The sequence below is a fragment of the Ictalurus furcatus genome, chromosome 18 (genome assembly GCF_023375685.1).
Source record: "Ictalurus furcatus strain D&B chromosome 18, Billie_1.0, whole genome shotgun sequence".
Taxonomy (NCBI): domain Eukaryota; kingdom Metazoa; phylum Chordata; class Actinopteri; order Siluriformes; family Ictaluridae; genus Ictalurus; species Ictalurus furcatus.
The window spans coordinates 23,131,299-23,150,192 of NC_071272.1; the positions used below are offsets into that span (position 1 = coordinate 23,131,299).

The 18,894-nt window shown below is 41.7% G+C and overlaps 2 protein-coding genes across 11 annotated transcripts; one reads left to right on the forward strand and one right to left on the reverse strand.

The window, feature by feature from the left end:
• Positions 1-2,490: 2,490 nt before the first annotated feature.
• cldn2 (claudin 2) lies at positions 2,491-6,702 on the reverse strand. 9 transcript variants are annotated; one of them, XM_053648569.1, is made up of 3 exons: positions 5,760-6,480; positions 3,607-3,661; positions 2,491-3,521 (listed from the first exon to the last, which is right to left on the reverse strand). In XM_053648569.1, the coding sequence occupies exon 3, from the start codon at positions 3,453-3,455 to the stop codon at positions 2,610-2,612; it is 846 nt and encodes a 281-aa protein (XP_053504544.1). In that variant the 5' UTR covers positions 3,456-3,521; positions 3,607-3,661; positions 5,760-6,480; the 3' UTR covers positions 2,491-2,609. The 9 variants fall into 9 exon arrangements, with proteins under 9 accessions (XP_053504544.1, XP_053504542.1, XP_053504545.1 ...); XM_053648567.1 differs by lacking the exon at positions 3,607-3,661 and adding an exon at positions 3,768-3,809 and having other exon boundaries at positions 5,760-6,478; XM_053648570.1 differs by having other exon boundaries at positions 2,491-3,661; positions 5,760-5,832; positions 5,922-5,940.
• Positions 6,703-16,367: 9,665 nt separating this feature from the next.
• Positions 16,368-18,677, forward strand: ripply1 (ripply transcriptional repressor 1). 2 transcript variants are annotated; one of them, XM_053648578.1, is made up of 4 exons: positions 16,368-16,820; positions 17,108-17,186; positions 17,788-17,861; positions 18,025-18,677. In XM_053648578.1, the coding sequence occupies exons 1-4, from the start codon at positions 16,726-16,728 to the stop codon at positions 18,233-18,235; spliced, it is 459 nt and encodes a 152-aa protein (XP_053504553.1). In that variant the 5' UTR covers positions 16,368-16,725; the 3' UTR covers positions 18,236-18,677. The 2 variants fall into 2 exon arrangements, with proteins under 2 accessions (XP_053504553.1, XP_053504554.1); XM_053648579.1 differs by having other exon boundaries at positions 17,111-17,186.
• Positions 18,678-18,894: the final 217 nt, after the last annotated feature.

Below are 18,894 nucleotides of genomic sequence, written 5' to 3' on the forward strand. Positions count from 1 at the left end.
TGTAAATCACAGGTTCTCTGGTCAGGAATGCTCTCAGGAGAACATCCTGATGATGCAGCGCAGAAGATTTCCATTTCATCAGGAGGTGCTATTCTGGGGTTTTACCAGCAGATGTCGCCGTAACATCACTGTAGACTTGTACAGGAACGTGACCTTTCCGAGAACGTGACATTCACGTGCGGTACTTTAGCAACGGATTATCTGGATCCAGATTCCTGTAATGTTTCAGGGATGGCTCTGTGGAACAGCAGGTAGTGTTGAGGATTGGTGTACGATATGTGTAGAGCTTCGTATGACCCACATTAGTCCCAAAATGTGCGCGTATGACTCGGCGTAACTCTGGCATCCCATCCAGGATGTTTTCCCGCTTTACAGCAAGTGTCCCTGATCTGGATTATATTCCAGATCAACTGTTTTACCCTGACCAGGTTGAAGAAGTTTACCGAAGATGAATGAATATATACATTTTTACATAAAAGTCCTCTCACTGCTCATAGTGCAATGATAAATCCTACTAGGGGCATTGTGTACAGTAGCCTATACAATGCAAACTATGTCTTTTCGGTTCTCTGTGAAGTTCAGGAGACATGCTTAAGCCTTGCATTGTGTCTTAAAATCTACAGGGTGCTGTTTTTAAGTGTATGACTACTCTTTGAGGTGGGCTATATAGCGAAAATATTATATTTCAATACACGAAGAGATTTATGCGGTCTTCTAAAAGGTGCGACTAGTTGAAGATTTGAAAAATTGAGTTAAAAAAATCTATTTAACGATGACAAGGAGGGGAAAATGAAACCGTGCAAGTATGTATACTGTAACGTCTAATCAGTTACTTGTAGTAATTCAATCCGTGCAGGATTTCCGGTATTATTTTGTGTGTGTGTGTGTGTGTGTGTGATCGTTACGGGCAAAAATGCTAGATTTTGCGGCGGCTTTTTTCAAAATCTGCGATGCGACTTGCGGAGTTTTTTTTCTTTTGCGGTAAACTACTCGAATCGGTGAAATCGCACGAAATCGTTCCGTACGCTCTTTCGCGGCGATGTTTGACCTTTTAGCTGTACTCGTGTTCGACGCGCGCGAGTGGAAGATCGGTTCGGCTGAACGTGCGTCGTGACGACGTCACACGACACGTCTGGGCCGGAATCCGCATTAAGTTTGAAAAATCGCACGCCCGTCCGAATACCGCGGAGTTCGCTTGGTAGGATTTCTACGATCGCGAAATCCTGGTCATGCTGATGGTACGGCAGGTACCGCTGGAGTTAAGTCAGTGTTACAAAACTATACGCGATTTCTCAGGAAAATCAAGTAATACACCATGACAAGAAATATCACGTGATTACCGAGCTGACTACACTTCAATGATTTAGACCAGGGGCGTCCGATCTTATCCGGAAAGGTCCGGTGTGGGTGCAGGTTTTCATTCCAACCCGGCAGGACCCACACCGAGTCTACTGAAAGCCAAGATCAACTGATCAAACGGGTGGAATCAGGTGTGGCTCCTGCTCTGTTGGAATGAAAACCTGCACTCACACCGGAACTTTCCGGATAAGATCGGACACCCTTGATTTAGAGAAACACCAAACGCTGAGACTAGGACTAAGAACATTATTTTGGCCAGGTTTGAAGGCAGCATCACATGTATACATCGTGGATAAGGTAGTCCCATAATTCAGTTTGCCGTACCTACAAATGCAGGTAAAACGCTTATTTTGGAACGCACCGGTGCAGGATCGTTACTTTCTCACAGGATCACTGAGCCAAAATGAATTCAGTTGATTCCGGAGCAGGGCTTCATGCCGCTACTGCTGTAAATCATTGACCTGTTCCAGTGATGGAGATGGGCTGATGTGCCGCTGTTAGCTAAGGGTTATAATAAATTCCACAAACCACCTTAGTATAGAATTTTTTAGTAATAAACAGATCCGTCTCGTCGAACGTTAGACGCGTTATTTCAGCGTGTACAATGATAGTTAAAGCTTTACGTTCCTGAGCCATCCACATCATTATGTCATTTATAGACTGACATATCTGAGGTTTCGATTGAACCCGTTCCGTCGACGTCTAATCGGCTAATGACTATAAAACCACAGGCCCCCGGGCCATGCTTTGAGAAACGCTTCACATCGTTCAAGCTCCGTTCGTTCTTAATGTGATTCTCGATTCTTTTTTTTATTGAACGTTCTTCATTTATATCGTTTATTTGTGTCGTTTTAAGAAGGGCAAGCTAGCACGAACCTGTCCGTGTGTCAAACATGTAACCATTCAGAATGAATAATACTACAGGAGTTCATCTTTAAGCATGCTTTCACAGCCATATTAAACCGTCCATGTGAAACATTAGCTCTTCGGACACAGAGATCGCTTTTGCAAGGCACCGGTGGTCGATTGACCTGGTGTTGATTTGTTTCACCTGCAGGAATGGCCTGATGTTTCGAAATCGTTCTCTCAGCAAGGAAAAATAAAAAAAAATACTTCTGTTAGCCATGAAAATAATATGAATATGTTTAATTTATAAAGCAAATATCCAAGACATGTTCACAAAAAAGTTCGTGAAGAAGTTTGTCAGTCTTTTCAAGTCCATGGTACGGAAGAGCAGCTAGGCCAAATGTTCAGACGTACCCGGTGACTTCATAGCTAGCTGCCGGTTTCCGGTGTGCCGGTTTCGTGGCGTCTTGGACGCCGGTAGTGGACTGGCTGCTGCTGCTACTGTAGTGGCTCTCCATGGTCTGGGTCCTGTTGGTGGGATTCATGTTGATTCCGCTCTGCAGAGTGGCTGAAGGGCGGAAGGGCGTCCACCGTGAGGCGCCACGGCCCGTGCCGTGTTTTCCTACGCGTTCGGGGTACGGGTAACCCCCGGCGTGGCGTCTGAACCTTCGCTGTACATCCTTGTAACTGCAGCAGGACATGCTTAGCAGCCCTCCACCTAACAGAGACACTATAGACGAGGCAAACCCGACAAACAGGCAGTCCCCAATCTCGAACTTCAGACCGTCATGTTCGGTGTACTGGTAGAAGGTCTGCACTACCTCATGGGTCTGCCAGGAAATGGGAATGAGCGACAGAAGACCGGCGATAAAAAAAAGGCACCCGCCGGCTCCAGCTGCTTTCGCCTTGGTTCCCGAGAAGCCGTCCATGCACGTGGTGCACTGCATCCCAACGCTGGACACTGCACAGGCTAGGGCAGAAAAGATAACTGAGAAGACCATCATGGCCCGGGCCGCCTGCAGTTCGGTGGATAGGCCGAGGCTGGTGCTGAAGGTCTCGCACTGGAAGACTCCTGTGCTCTGGTGGACGCACGCCATCCACAGGCCCTTCATGTTCGTCACAGCCGTGACGATGTTTTGGCCGATGTGGGCCGAGACTTCCCAGTAGGGCAGCAGGGTGGCCACTAAGTTTCCAATCAAACCCAGGATTCCTAAGAAGAAGCCCATCAACTCCACTGCGGCTATGGCCATCACTGCTCTTTAAAAGCTTTAAATGACCAGCGATTCGTTCACGAGCTGTTAAATCAAGAAGACAATCTGAAAAGAAAAAAATGAAGGTGTAGTTAACGCTATATGCAGTAGGCTAACTATGAATTTCTCATCTGCCCTTTCTGGTGTGAACTCTCCTGTGCGTGTTCCTGTTGTCGCTATTTGTAACTCTTCTGTCTCTTCCCTGTCTAAACACCGAGTTTCCGCAGTGCATGTATAAACACACACACACACACACACACACACACACACACAGACAGACAGAAGTAGGTTAAAGATTCACCCATTACTCACCCCAAAACAGGCTTTTTCTGCCCCATCGTAAACCCAAGGCTGCTGTAAGAAACCACCAATGGAAAAACTAAATCAAAAGGTAGTCATTTGAATCAACATCAAGTTAATCATCTGAATAACCTTCAATTCAAGTGGATTAAAAGTTTCAAATGGGAGTATTGCATAAATACTATCATGAAAAAGTATTCGCTCCCTTCTTTGTTTCCTCTATTATTGCATATTTTAAGGTAATACATAATATTAGACAAAGGGATAGACTGGCCGAACACCAACGCTCCTGACAATACGAATACCACGAACACTAACGCTCCTGACAAGACGAATACCACGAACACAAACGCTCCTGACAAGACGAATACCACGAACACTAACGCTCCCGACAAGACGAATACCAGGAACACTAACGCTCCCGACAAGACGAATACCACGAACACTAACGCTCCCGACAACACGAATACCACGAACACAAACGCTCCCGACAAGACGAATACCACGAACACTAACGCTCCCGACAACACGAATACCACGAACACTAACGCTCCCGACAAGACGAATACCACGAACACTAACGCTCCCGACAAGACGAATACCACGAACACTAACGCTCCCGACAAGACGAATACCAGGAACACTAACGCTCCCGACAAGACGAATACCAGGAACACTAACGCTCCCGACAAGACGAATACCACGAACACTAACGCTCCCGACAACACGAATACCACGAACACAAACGCTCCCGACAAGACGAATACCACGAACACCAACGCTCCCGACAAGACGAATACCACGAACACAAACGCTCCCGACAAGACGAATACCACGAACACTAACGCTCCCGACAAGACGAATACCACGAACACCAACGCTCCCGACAAGACGAATACCACGAACACCAAGGCTCCTAACAACACGAATACCACGAACACCAACGCTCCTGACAATACGAATACCACGAACACTAACGCTCCTGACAACACGAATACCACGAACACCACGAACACCAACGCTCCTGACAACACGAATACCACGAACACCACGAACACCAACGCTCCTGACAACACGAATACCACGAACACTAATGCTCCTGACAACACGAATACCACAAACACAAACGCTCCTGACAACACGAATACCACAAACACAAACGCTCCTGACAACACGAATACCACAAACACAAACGCTCCTGACAACACGAATACCACGAACACTAACGCTCCTGACAACACGAATACCACAAACACAAACGCTCCTGACAACACGAATACCACGAACACTAACGCTCCTGACAACACGAATACCACGAACACTAACGCTCCTGACAACACGAATACCACAAACACAAACGCTCCTGAGAACACGAATACCACGAACACTAACGCTCCTGACAACACGAATACCACGAACACTTACACTCCACTCCTAACATTACTAACACTACTAACACTAACACTATTAACACCAATACTACTAACAGTACTAACATCACTAATAATATAGTTTTGGACATTACACAGTGACATACCTGCACTGTAAATCTGATTCATTTATTTATTTTTTTCATAATTCTTAATTCTATTTTCTTTATTCCAGACAAGATGTCTACATACAGTGAACTGGATGAAGCACTCGTACATCAAATCGCTGTTTGCTTAAATTATTTAACTTTTGGCCTCTGCTCCACGGCTGGCAAGTACGTCACAGCTCTCACGGTAGAAATGGCGTCAGTATGGAGTATTGTGGGTAAATTGCCCAGCCGAGCCAAGGTAACACCCACACCGGTGTAAAAGACTTATAACCGGACAAGCCCCCACGGCATTACAACGCCGCCGCGTTTCCCTTGGTCACCCATCTGTATGTTCATATTCAATATTTAGATTTGCCAAAAAAATGTAAGAAGTGATCAATAATGCACTTTTCTTGGTAAAGTAGACATCTCTTCTTCCTCTACACACACACGCACACACACACACACACACCACGGTTACTTACCGTTACACAGATATAGCGTGATGGTGCATAAGATACAATCGCTGAGACGTGTAGTTCTGCTAAACTGTTACCTCTAAAGTGTGTGTGTGGGAGAGAGAGAGAGAGAATACAGAGTTTAGGCTGGTTTAGGCTTGAGCTTAATCTCATCAAATCTCTGCTCACATGTCGTCGGTGCAGTAATGAGATTAAAACGCACTCCTGCTTCCTCTGTCTGAATAAGTGTGTTGCTAAATTCCGTAGCGCACTCTCTAGGTGCCAAGTCAGAAATTCTAGAGTTTTCAGAACTTAGAATTAGAATTTAGGACTTAGAATTAGAATTTAGGACTTAGAATTAGAATTACTTCACGGACCGCCACAAAAACATCAGAACACAAGTGCCTGCTGGTCAAAGTCCATGTTTGTTTGTTTTTTTTCTGGATCAGTGCGCTCTAACCCTAATCACCTGCTCTTATGTGGGTTATATTTATAGTTCCTTGTCTGTAGAGGATGCTGTTGTTCATTTGAAAAAAGAAAGGGAAAAAAAAAAAAAAACGTTCGACAGTATCGGCTTAATTATTTATTCAAAACTTTCATCAACTGTTCGTTTTTAAATCAGGGTTCTTTTTAAAAGAAAACGTATTAAAGTTTTCATACAGGAGGAGGATTCGCAAAAATGGTCCCAAAAGTCAGTAAAGGTTTGTTATAGCAAACTTTGTCTTAACAAAATCGAGACGAGTCGAGTCGCTATCACACTTGACTTATGCTATAGGTGACTATCTAGCGAATTTTTACAGGGTACATCCAGGGTACAGTCGAGCACCTCGTTCTGAGCGGTTTTAGACCTACCTTTGTTCAACTCTCCCCATCGAGGAGCTCTTATCATTAACCAGGGTTGCCAGGTTGCAGCATCACTTCCAGCCCAACTGATCTCAGACCTGAAACTAGCCCAAACATTTCGAGCACTGGAAAAAGAAGACTCCCCGCCCCCTCCATCTTTCCCCCCATCACAGCCTTTGCATGGGAAACAAGGTCATCATGGAGCACACACATTTCTAGACATTATCCACTGCATAATCCCCCTTTCCCTTACAATCTTACAATAGAAATGTTTCTGTATATTGCAGACACACACTCTGTCTTTCTTTGCTGAGATTTATTCTATTTAATTCGGATTATTTGCTATTAAACAAGAATCTGGTGGCCATAGATTATTTTTAAACTCCCCCCAATTCGATGTTAAAAAATAAAAATTTAAAAACAGCGACCCTGGCAACCCTGTCAATAACTTTCCTGTCCACTGCTCCTCCTCCAATGAATGAAACTATGAAAATGTTCATAGAGCGAGTGTAGGGCACTGCGATTCCTGCCCCAATGGGCCTCTTTTTGCACTTTTAGTGCAGTTCCCATTTATGATCACTAGGTGCAACAATAACTATCAAGATAAAAGGGGCAGTAATCACGCTTCCCTACAACTGTGCAACATCTAGAAAGGTGAGCAGATCATCACCCCATCATATCAGTCAAACAGCAATATGTTTGCCTAATATGTTTAAAACGACTGGCTCAAAACAAGGTTGGTGGGAACTGTATGTTTGGGGCCAGAGGCATTGTAGCTAGGTGCTGCTGTGGGAATAACGGTCCTGAACCAAGACACGAGGATGGAGGTGCCAGCAGAGAGAGTGGTGGAGTCGAGAGGGTGAGAAAAGTGTGCCTCTTGAGGTGTGATGTTGCTGTGTGCTCCCCAAATGAGAGTGGAGGTGTTGAGAGACACACTCCAGCCTAGCCTCAAGAGTCTGATCAGGATTCCCACAACAGCACCTCGGAGCTTTACCTCTGACCTGAACAAAACCGTGAACATTCACGTTTTGTATAATACTACACGGTCTGAATCATGGGGATTGGCTCCTCAGCAAGAACGCTGAGCTGTTTTCCATCACGCAGTTCTATTTTAGACTTGAGATGAACTTCATATTAATAAAAATAAGACCGCAGTAGTGAAAATCCTAAAGCATGTCCTGCTCAAATAGTAGTATCCTATTCCAACCCTAAATCTAACTGGTTTGTCTCAAGGACAAGGAATGGTCTGGATCAGACTGGAACTAAACTCTAAAGCAGAAGTTATGCTTCTAGCTAAAGATTGTGTAGAAAAAAAATATAAATTTTTCCTGACACCATCTGCAATAAACAATTCAAAATAAAATAAATGCCCACGTGACCTCAGGGTCAGCAGTTTCAGTGTTACTCCACGATCCTTCACCACGCCTCACACCTCGACTCTCATTAGGAAAGGTGTAGGAATGACACCAGGCCTCACACGCTTCAGCACACTTCTCTCACCTATCCTACTCCTCCGTTCTCTCCGTCCTGGCACGGAGTCCGCGGTACCGTTCCCACCCGAGAACCTACACGCCAACGCTGACCTCATACTGACCCACAATCCCACACTCGCTCATTGTGAGTCTTAACCATAATGGAGTGCGTACTAAAACGTTCGAAAGTTCCCAATAACTGCATCAGATGTGTTTTCATTAAAGCTGGAATTCTTTGGGAGTTTTCTACTGGTCATAAGAATACTTTGAAAACAAAATAAGAACATATACCGTATAAATTGTTTATGAGCCTGCAGAGTCGTTAGATTCAGTGGAGATTCAGTATGTGATTCCTGTATGATGTCATTCCTCCTCACCTCACTCATTTGGAGAGGTGTAGGGTTGACACCAGCCCTCACACCTTTATACACACTTCTCTCACCCTTCCAGAGACATGGCGGAGTCTGTAGTGCTGTTCCCAGCCCGTCACCTACACACACTGACCTGGACACAAACACTGACCTCAGACTGACCTGATAAATATTCGGTCCAGACACAGAAATAGCTCGTATGTTATTGGTTTTTTTTCTCTCCCTATTTTCTACTAACTGAGTCATGAGCGAATGCTCAAGCAGTAACCACAATTCTTTTCCAATGGCTGTGAAGCCCTTCAAAATACAGACCATCCAGCCACGTTCAATGCTTCTTGGGATGTTGCAGGAGAAATATATCACTATCCAGACACTGTGATGTGATTAAGGAGATATTGGGATCGGTGCATCCTTACACTGAGTGTACACTTCACGGTTTTAGCCCTGATTTCCAAGGCTAATTTCGGGTTTGGCGACTACTTGTCCTGTGGCGCCACTCCTGTGGCGACCGCTCCCGTAACGTGAACGGTTCAAAGACGTGGCGATCGTAGAGGGTCCGATATTTTCAAGCGTATTTGATTCGCTTGCTGATGAATCACCAGGCCTCGCACCTCGGCTTTGATTTGGGGAGGTGTAGGAGTGACACCAGGCCTCACACCTTCGTAGGCATACTGCTCTCACCGCAGAATTGTTCCCACCCCAGCGCCTGCACACGCTGACCTCACTCTGGACACAAACACTGACCTCATACTGACCTGTTCTGTGCACACCTATAGTCCAGAGAACCTTCACTGATGCTGACGAAGTAGCAAAGATGAACCATGTCTTTATGTTACGATTACCTAATAAAAGAGAAAGATGAATTAGTAAAATATTATTTAGTATATACATCTGAAGTGGTTCTGACTATTTGGTATAACATTATTATATTATTAGGAAATGAATACAAATCAAATCTAAGATTGATCAGCCTGTTTTCAGATGCCTTTACTCATTTCAAACTCGAAATTTTTTCATTCTATCGGCAGATAGATTATTTTGCCTCTTTCTAGGAACAAACGCTTAAAATTGGACGGATTACCTGCCGACAGAACGAGACGATTTCGGCCTCGAAATGAGTCAATAGTGTCTTGAAATAAGTTTGATAATCCTTTATTCTGTTTACTGCAATCTTATAATAGGAAATACTACATAAATGTGACTATATTCAAGATATTTTCACTTTCTAAGATGTCATGTTTTACATTATGTGTATGACACTTCCTTTATACATTTTATGCATTCGTATTTAGGCATCACATCCATATCTATCTTAACATATCCGTATTTCTCCTCTACCTTGACTCCCATGTGACCTCAGGGTCGCGGTGTCCAGTGTTGCTCTGTTTCGTGTCTAAATTTCACCAGGTCTCACACTTCAGCTCTCATTTGTGGAGGTGCAGAAGCGACACCAGGCCTCGCGCCGTCATCAGCACACTTCTCTCAGTAGTACCGTTCTGCGGTACTGTTCCCGCCCCATCGCCTACATGCTCTGACCTGGACACAAACACTGACCTCATACTGACCTGTTCTGCACACATCTACAGATACTGACCTTATGTGCACTTCCAGGACATGTTAACTGATGATAAACAAGTCACAAAAAATGTTCGTTAATGGATCACAGCTTTATGTTACCAATATCTGATGAATAAAACTAAATACTTAGTAAATTATCAGTAAATGCTGCTTCTTTGGTGATTGTGGCCAAAGAGTTCCATTTTTACTTGATCAGTCCACCGTTTGTTTCCAAAATGCCTCTGGCCTGCCTAGATATCATTTTGCGTTCTTCAGACGTTGACGTCTGTAATGACATCGCTGTTATGGTTTCCTTCTGATGACTCTTCCATGCAGATCATGTTTGTACATTATTAGTATACAACTAAGGAGCTAAAAAATTTGTTCCATATTTTGGAAATATACCATATAGTGTTCTTTTAAGATACAGTATAATAGTTTTAAAAGCTTTTTCAATGTAAAAGTTCACAATGTAGCTGAGGGTATATTAAATGACGTTGGTGGAAAGTGTACTGTATGTTTCTACGTTACAGGCGGAATGACGGTTTATAGTTTCTACAATGTAATTGAATGCCGACTTTCCACAACATACATGACATGTTTTTGTTTAATTAATAATTGTTGGCAAATTGTTCTGGTATAAAAGGAATAAAACATTTCAGGGTTAAAGTTGAATAATCAACTTTGTAACTGTATCACACCACCCCACTGTTGATTATTTTCCCATGACCGCACAACACTGTTGTCTTTGATTCCTTACTTGTCTTAATTGAGATGGAACTCTCTAGCCTTGGTCCAGTGCTTCTCTGTGTCATGACCCTGATGATGTCATTCCCCTTCACCAGGCTTCACACCTCTACTCTCATTTGGGAAGGTGTAGAGATGACACCAGCACTCACACCTCCATCCGCACACTTCTCTCACCCTCTCTGTGCCACAGGTCTCTCTACCTTCACCCGGTTCTATACGGTACATGTAGTACAGTCTACGGAACTGTTCCCAACCCAGCACCTACACACACTCTGACCTGGACACGCATACTGACCTCATACTGACCACATACGATCTATTTGTAGCTGCGACCTCATTTTTTAAATTCATTTCCAATTTGTCCGTCTGTCTATGTGTATGAATTCTATATTCCTGCAATCGGCCAATCAGAACGCTACTTATAATGAGAGTACAAAGTACCTAACAATTTTGATCGATGAAATGATTCATATCATTTACATACACGAGAATACATTTGACCAAATTCAGACTCAAGCAATTGACAGATCTTTCACGGCTTGCTTCATTTCACCTGATCACAACCAAACCGAATCAGTAGGCCACAAACGTGTCCGAAATGTGACTTTTATATTCAGCAGAGGCCAGCGTTTATAAGTTTCATTTCTTTTTGGACGCTAATAAGCAAACTTTTCACACAAAAGTGTCAAATTTAATCACTGTAATCAGATTTTGCGTCTTTTATCCTCTTGACTCAAGTGGGAAATGTACTGAGAAACGGTACTTAAGTAAAGTACGTGCACTTTGACAAAATCTTACTCAGTTAAAAGAAGTATTAGAAGTATGGAGGCAAAAATCTACTTGCGTGAAAGTCAACAAGTATCTACATTTAAGTATTCATCGAGTATTCATCAGTTTTTTACTCTTGAAAATAGCTAACCACAAGTCAGATAAACCCTGAATTTAGCTTACTAGTTAGCTAAAGTGCACATTAGCAATGGGGGGAAAAAAACCCCAAACTATCTACCTAACTTAACAAATTTTTAAAAACATGTCTAGCTAGCTACTTTAACAAACAAATTGACTAACTAGCTAGTTAGTTTAACAATCTAATTTATAAAAATAACTATCTAGTTAACATAAATAACTACTAAACAAACCATAACTAGCTAATTTACAGAACTTAAATATTTTCATTCTGAAATAAATAAAGGAAAAATCATATTGCGTCTTAGATTTGTAACGAGTACAAAAAGTATGTTTATTTTTCCTCTTTTACTTAGGTAACAGTACAAGTATTCAATTTCAGGAATTCTTGAGTAAAGTACAAATCTTCCAAACTGGTACTTAGGTCTCAAAGCACAGTTACAGTGTACCGAACTGGTCAGATTCAGACAATACAAATTATTGTGTTTTTTTGTTGTTGTTGTTTTTTTTTTTTTTTAGAAAGTTCATTTTTAGGTACTCATACACACACTAGAAGCTGCAACCACTCCGACTGGCCTCCACACCTCTCTTCTAAACTGAGGAGGTACAGCAGGCCTTACAAATTCACATGCCATAGCAGAGCGAACATAAACCTAACCAGTTCAGTTTGACATCAGGTAGCGGCTGTGAAAATGTCCGCCGTGAAAGAATCTTGATATGTTTTTAAATAATTCACGTATGACGAGATTAAATATTCATGGCAAGATTTAAAACATATTCATTTTTCGTCAGTCTGTTTACGTGTTGATAGTATTCAAGAGAAATTCTTATCGTTTATAAGCGATACTATAAGTGATATGAAACGATAAAGTATAATATAGTACCTATCATTTTAAAGTAAACTTATACTTATTATTAAGTATCCTACATGATTTAACATAACCCTAACCCTAGCTTCTATTACTGGCAGGCAAACAAACTAAAATTGAGTCTAACTTACTGAAAGAAGAAACACAACGTGCATGACATGCCTGAATGTCACTACACACCGACCAATTACCTACAGACACGTTTCTGCAAATGAATCTCCTAGACTAGTCTAATCTCCATACCCATCACGTACGACACAATCCACTAATCTACTGCTAACTGAATCAACACTTCATCACTAGTGAATGACGTGTCAATGGATCAACGTTAAGAAATTAGATTTGCCCAGACAATCTGAGCCTAAAGCGATAAAATCAGCATCTAATCACTTTGAAAAGGTCGAATCGTTCTATTACATGGGGCAAAAAAAAGGCACATGGTAGCACTTTTTTTTAGCCATATAAGGAGAAAATATTCACCGGTTTTGTCTTTTGGTTTCACATTTTTCTATTCATTTCTAAAAAAATGTCAAAAGTTATAGTTCTATCAATATGTCAACAGATCTTTAGAGTGATGCGTTTTTATTTTGAGAACCTTCCCATGAGTGTGGGACAGACATAGGGGGAAAAAAATTAGAGGAATTTCCTCTTAGGCAATGAATCCAGCTACAGTATGAATGCCATAATTCTGTAATCTAATTCATCTTTCATTAATCTATCTTAGTGTGGAGGAAGCTTTGTGTGCTAGTATATCACTCAGTCCAGTGTGTGTGTGTGTGTTAGATGTGATGTTTTTATGATCTGTGGCAAACTGTACGACCAGATAAGAGGTTTAGTTATTTATTTAGAAACAGTTGCAAAGTTGCTAATCTGTTGTACGATGATAGGAAAAATGGATGAAAAGGTGAAGCACAAAATGGAGCAAATTGTTTAGTTGAGTTTGTTATGATGTCTGTTTTCCTTACAAGATTTTGACTTGCTGTAATTTTGTTTTCCATATAAGGAGAAAAAATTCATTGGCTTTAACTCATTAACTGGCAAGGCTGATATGATATAAGATGCCAAGTTGTAAAATTAATTTTTTGTGTGTCATACGGTCCAGTGTGTGTGTGTGTGTGTGTCACTCAGTCCAGTGTGTCCATGTGTGTGTTAGATGTGTGGGTTTTATGGTCTGTGGTAGACTGTATGAACAATAGAATAGTTTTTGGTTTTTTGGGGTTTTTTTTGCTATTCTGTGTTAAACTGAATAAGTAAGTAAGAAAGAAAGAAAAGATGAAAGAAAGAAACAAACAATGGAAAAACGACTGAGAACAAAATGGAGCAAATTGTTTAGCCTGTATACAAGTTTAGGAGAAAATATTCACTGATTTTATCTTATTTAACTTAGTAAGATGTCACTCATTCCGATTCTGGTGTGTGTGTGTGTGTTAGATGTGAGGTTTTTATGGTCTCTGGCAGACTGTATGAAGCCTTTTTCTGGAACAGTGAAAAGTTGCTAATCTGTGCTAAATGGAAAGAAAGAATGGAAGAACAAACAAGAACAAAATGAAGCGAAGTGTTTAACCTGTATACGACGTCTTTTAGAAATGTGATTCATGTAGAATTTAATTACGTCGACAGGGAGCGTTGTTTTAAATTAAGGATTCGTGTTGACTCGTTTTAAAGCAAACACACAGAGAGCAGTGGGTTAGTGATTAGTGAAATTCCTAACTACGGGGGAGAAGTGCTTTGGAGCTTTGGAGAAGAAGGTGGTGTTAATGGCAGGGGGTTTCCAAAGCTCAGCAAATGTGAAAACACACTACGGTTCATCTCAACTACACACCCCCAGCCCATTGGCAAATGAACAGAATAAACAACTCTGTCTTCTTTTGTTTTCCTTAGATCTAATTTTGGAGATTAGACATTTGGTAGAGATAAGGCGTCCTCTGAGGGCTCTGCTGAAGTGTAGACTAACCGCTAAATTCGGTGGAACTACACTAAATGCTAATATAGCAACTTAGACTAAACATTAGCGATCAATTCTGTACAATGTAAAAAATAAATAAAAACAAAAACACACACAAAAACAGTGCTTGAGAGCGGTTTTGTAGTTTGGATGTCTGGAAAGTCGAGCACTGAGTATGCTCCATTTATGCTAATTGAATACCATAAAGACATTCCCAGTTTAAAATGTAAAAAAGACAACCAACTTCTATCTCTAAATTAAAAGACAATGAACTAACATGTCTAAATTAAACACATTACATGTGGTTTTTAATCGTATTATTATTATTTCTCTGAACTTTTTGCTGAGGATTTTTTCCCAACAGAATGATTCACAAAATGGCGGCCCCATATATCCGTAGTTTTAATGTCATGAAGTCCGAGAGAGAAAAAACAGCACAAGATATTTACAGTCATAATTAATCCGGTTTATTTCTCTCCCTCTCTCCTTTATTATTTTAACAATCTTAACGGTTTTATAATGCTCTTATTGGTATTATTATTATTTATTTGCGCTTTTTCGTGATGCTTCGTTCTGACAGAACGATTCATAGATCCATCAAAATGGCGGCCCCCAAGACGACCTTAAATTGTTTTAATGTCATAAGCCCAGACAAAGAAGCAACGCAATATATTTACAGTATTATATAAGCCAATTATTTCCTTATTCTTAATGTTTTCGTAGTGCTTTATAATGCTTTTAAAAAATATATAAATCCCCTTATACTTTGATACAAACATAAGCCTGTTAGCAGCCATAGGTACCCAGAAGGTCACGTGATCATAACATTTTACTCGACCGTGTGCTAAAACAATGCTGAAATTTAACCTTTTTTTAATGTTGCTAAGCAACACTTTATGACCGAGTGTGCAACGAGTATATATCCTATTTCATGCTTTTAAACAACTCGTTTTAAATATATATTGCACGGTATGTTGCTGCATTCATTACCTATATTCGTCCATTTGTGCCTTTTGCCTTCTTTTGTCAGTTTGCTGGCCCTGTAGGAGGTCAACGCACTGCTGCCCTGCAAATTTGCTTTTCCCAAATGGAGCCACGAAGTCTATCAGGACCCCATTAGGGGCTCATTAAGTTGGCGGAGTGAGATATTTTGCACCCAGTTTAACGGGCTGAAGTGTGAGCGCGTGCTCCGATGGGGTAAAAAAAAAAAATCAAAACAAACCCCAATAGCGCTGAGCAGAAAACTGACCTCAGGTCAGTTATAACCGCGCGCTTGTTTTTAAACTGTTGTTGCAGGTTAAGTGAAGAGCTGATCGCAGATCAGTGGTCTCAACACTGACGGTCAGGAGTGATGGACAGAGTACTTCTTTTTTTTTTTTTTTTTTAAATAATCCTGCCACAGTATTAATTCATACACATAGCCTGATGACGTGAATGTTTTAAATGTCATGCATATACTCTATCCGTATATGCTACAGGGTGATTACAAATTTTATCCAGTATTAAACAGTCAACCAGGGGGTGTATTAATACTGCAATTGTCCCTTTTACAGATTTATTAATTTTTTTCCTGAATACCAAGACATGGCACGTTTTCTCATCTAAAGACAAAAATGACAGCTGCGGTTAAAAGCATCGGTTTGGATATGTTGGGATTTATTTCGCATTGCTAATAATAGTGCTCATATTGGAATGATTTGACTTTTGGGTGTGTGTGTGTGCGTGTGTACATGTTATGTATATTGATTAGTAATTCTGTGTGTGTTGGTAATTGTAAGTTCAAAGCAAAATGCACCGACCGTACAACTAGATCAGCCCAGTGTTAGACTCCTACAGTATATAGGCTAAGTAAGTGTTATATATGACCTCTCTTCATCTGCATTGCCCCCCCCGCCCCCGTGTGTGCCTTCTCACAGATGGTGTCTAAATTTGCCCCTCTGTGTTTTTGTAATCACCTCTCGGTACCAGATTTCTCACCCTCACGCTGTGGTGGTCTGTTTACACAAGTGGGGAAGCATTCACAACAAAATGCTCTGTAGTACTGGCAGATGGACTCATCATCTCTGCAACTTGTGTTGCTAAGACAACGCCCTGGTTCACGCCCCGCAGCGCCGCCACGCCACGCCCCCGTCACGCCTCCTTCTGCGGCTCGGCGTTATATAAACCCCCGGTCTCCGTCTTCAACTTCATTCATTTCGCTCAACGCTTGTTTCGACACCTCGGGCCGAAGACTCGACTCTTTCAAATCACTCTTTTGGACTACCGAACCAAGACAGAAGGATGAAATCTGCTTGTCTCGTGTCTACCCAGACGCATTTCTCCGGAGCTCCGGTTTTTAGGTCAGCTCGGATGGAGCAGCAGTCACCGGTCAGCAGGTGAGCATTAACATGGCTCATCGGTGTCTCTGGGACACTAAATAAAACCCTGTCATTCTCTTGAGTGAGCAGTTCTTTTGTTGCACTTTGGATCGTTATCAGTGATTTTAAAAAGTAAAGTTACCCTCAGGGTGACATCCCTTTTAAATGAGGTTTTTTTAAAAGTAAAAACAACTCATTCATATCTCGAACTCTGATGTTCATGGTGATGTAATACATACACGTTGTATTTGGTTGTTTTTTTTTTTTTGTTTTTAATTGACACTGATCATGTGACTTGCCCACAGCAGGCCTGTCCTGTGGAGACCCTGGCTCGTGACCGATCAGGACCCGCGTACTGTGAGCTGGAGGAGCAAGCTCATCTGCGTAAGTTCTCCTGAGTTATACCAATTATAGGCCTGCTCGTGCATTTGTGCCTTGACTTCTATGGAAATGTAGGATACGTTTTGAAGTACGGCTTCAAAATGCACAGTAATGTATTTATGGAAGAAGCAAATGAAACCCCAGGGGCTTGCAGATATGCATGTGGAGTGCATTAGCAACAGTATGGTGGAGCAGAAGGTGTGACTGTCAAGCTGTTTTGCTGACACGGCGCCAACTCCGTGCAAAGGCAGGAGGACCAACTGGAGCGCTGAGACACTCCGCCATATGGCACCGCTGTCTGAGCCAGAGTGAGAACTCCGAATTGGCGTCCAGCACTGAGGTGTAGAGAGAATAGCTTCCAGCACGCTAGCACATGTCTGCCAAGAGTAGTAGACGTGTCTGGGGAATGTTTGGGTTAGATTCCCACTCTTTCACCCTGACACCTACCTAAAGTCACAGCTACAATATCCTATATAGCCCAAGGTGCTATACAGCTGCTTTGTAGCTAGTCATGATATCACCCCATAAATACGGGGCAGGAAGCTTGCGGTGGATGTTTTCGTTTGTAAATGTATCCTTACACCTCTTTCTTCTCTCTTTACAGCCTTATTCCCGACCAACGGTGCCAAGCAACACCATGGCAGATGGCAAAACTCAGCCTTTCCAGCACCCTGTCAGGTAAGTACTCTATGTTTTGATTGAGGGAAAACAGTGTATGGGTCATGTAATCAGCAGATAATTCCAAAAAAAAAAAACTAAATTGTAAACCTTTTGTCAATCCAAGAGAATTCTGTTCTAAATATTCATTCAAATTTTTTTTTTTTTTTCCCCCTCACTACAGACTGTTCTGGCCGAAATCCAAGTCATATGACTACCTCTACAGCGATGGTGAAGCACTGCTGAGAAATTTCCCAGTCCAGGCAACCATCTGCTTCTATGACGAGTCCGACAGCGAGGATGAGGAGGACGAACAGGACGACTGGGAAGACGATGACGACGATGACGACAAAGAGTGCCTCAAACCTCAGAGCCGTTCTTGCAGCTATAACTGAATCGTGCTTAAACTTCTGAAACAAATACACACGAACATCGGACATTCTGTCAGGACTGTCTAGTCACTGAGAAGACATCCCAACTAACTACAGCCTGCATAGTTCTAAATATTATCACAAAACACCTTTTCCTAAAGGACAAGAAAACATCTTCAGAACTGGACGGTTTTCCGAACTGTAATTTCCACTGGGAAATGTATAACGGCAAGCAAATGATCCCACATTGGGATGAATGTTTCCGAGATGACTCAGGGTCTCTGCTTTTTGTATGCAAGATTCCTCAACCTGTATTCTATTATTTTATTTCCTTGTCCCTAATTTATGTTGTGTATATATCTACAGCTAAATTTATATTTATGTCCTATTTTTCTACTTTTGTGTATATTACACAATAAACCTATATTTTAAAAAAAGAATGAAAGTGACTTTTTTTTTTTTTTTTTTTTTTTTTTAAAGTTTCATTGACACACCGATCTTTAATCTTTGGTATCATGATTCTGTCTTTGATGTTGGTGTGTGTCTGCTTTGCGTCTGCCTGGTTTTTAAAAGTGGATGACATGATGATGATGTTGATGGGAGGGCCATTCTCAGTGACCACTGAGAATGGTAGAGGTTAAGACATTCTCAGTGGTTTACCCCCGGTGTCATGGGTCACTGGG

Excerpts from the sequence above, each read along its gene's own strand:
- cldn2 (XM_053648576.1), bottom strand. The coding sequence starts at position 3,455 with ATGGCCATAGCCGCAGTGGAGTTGATGGGCTTCTTCTTAGGAATCCTG.
- ripply1 (XM_053648578.1), top strand. The coding sequence starts at position 16,726 with ATGAAATCTGCTTGTCTCGTGTCTACCCAGACGCATTTCTCCGGAGCT. Across the intron at positions 16,821-17,107 it reads CAGCAGTCACCGGTCAGCAG|CAGGCCTGTCCTGTGGAGAC; the intron begins GTGAGCATTAAC and ends ACTTGCCCACAG. Across the intron at positions 17,862-18,024 it reads CCTTTCCAGCACCCTGTCAG|ACTGTTCTGGCCGAAATCCA; the intron begins GTAAGTACTCTA and ends CCCTCACTACAG.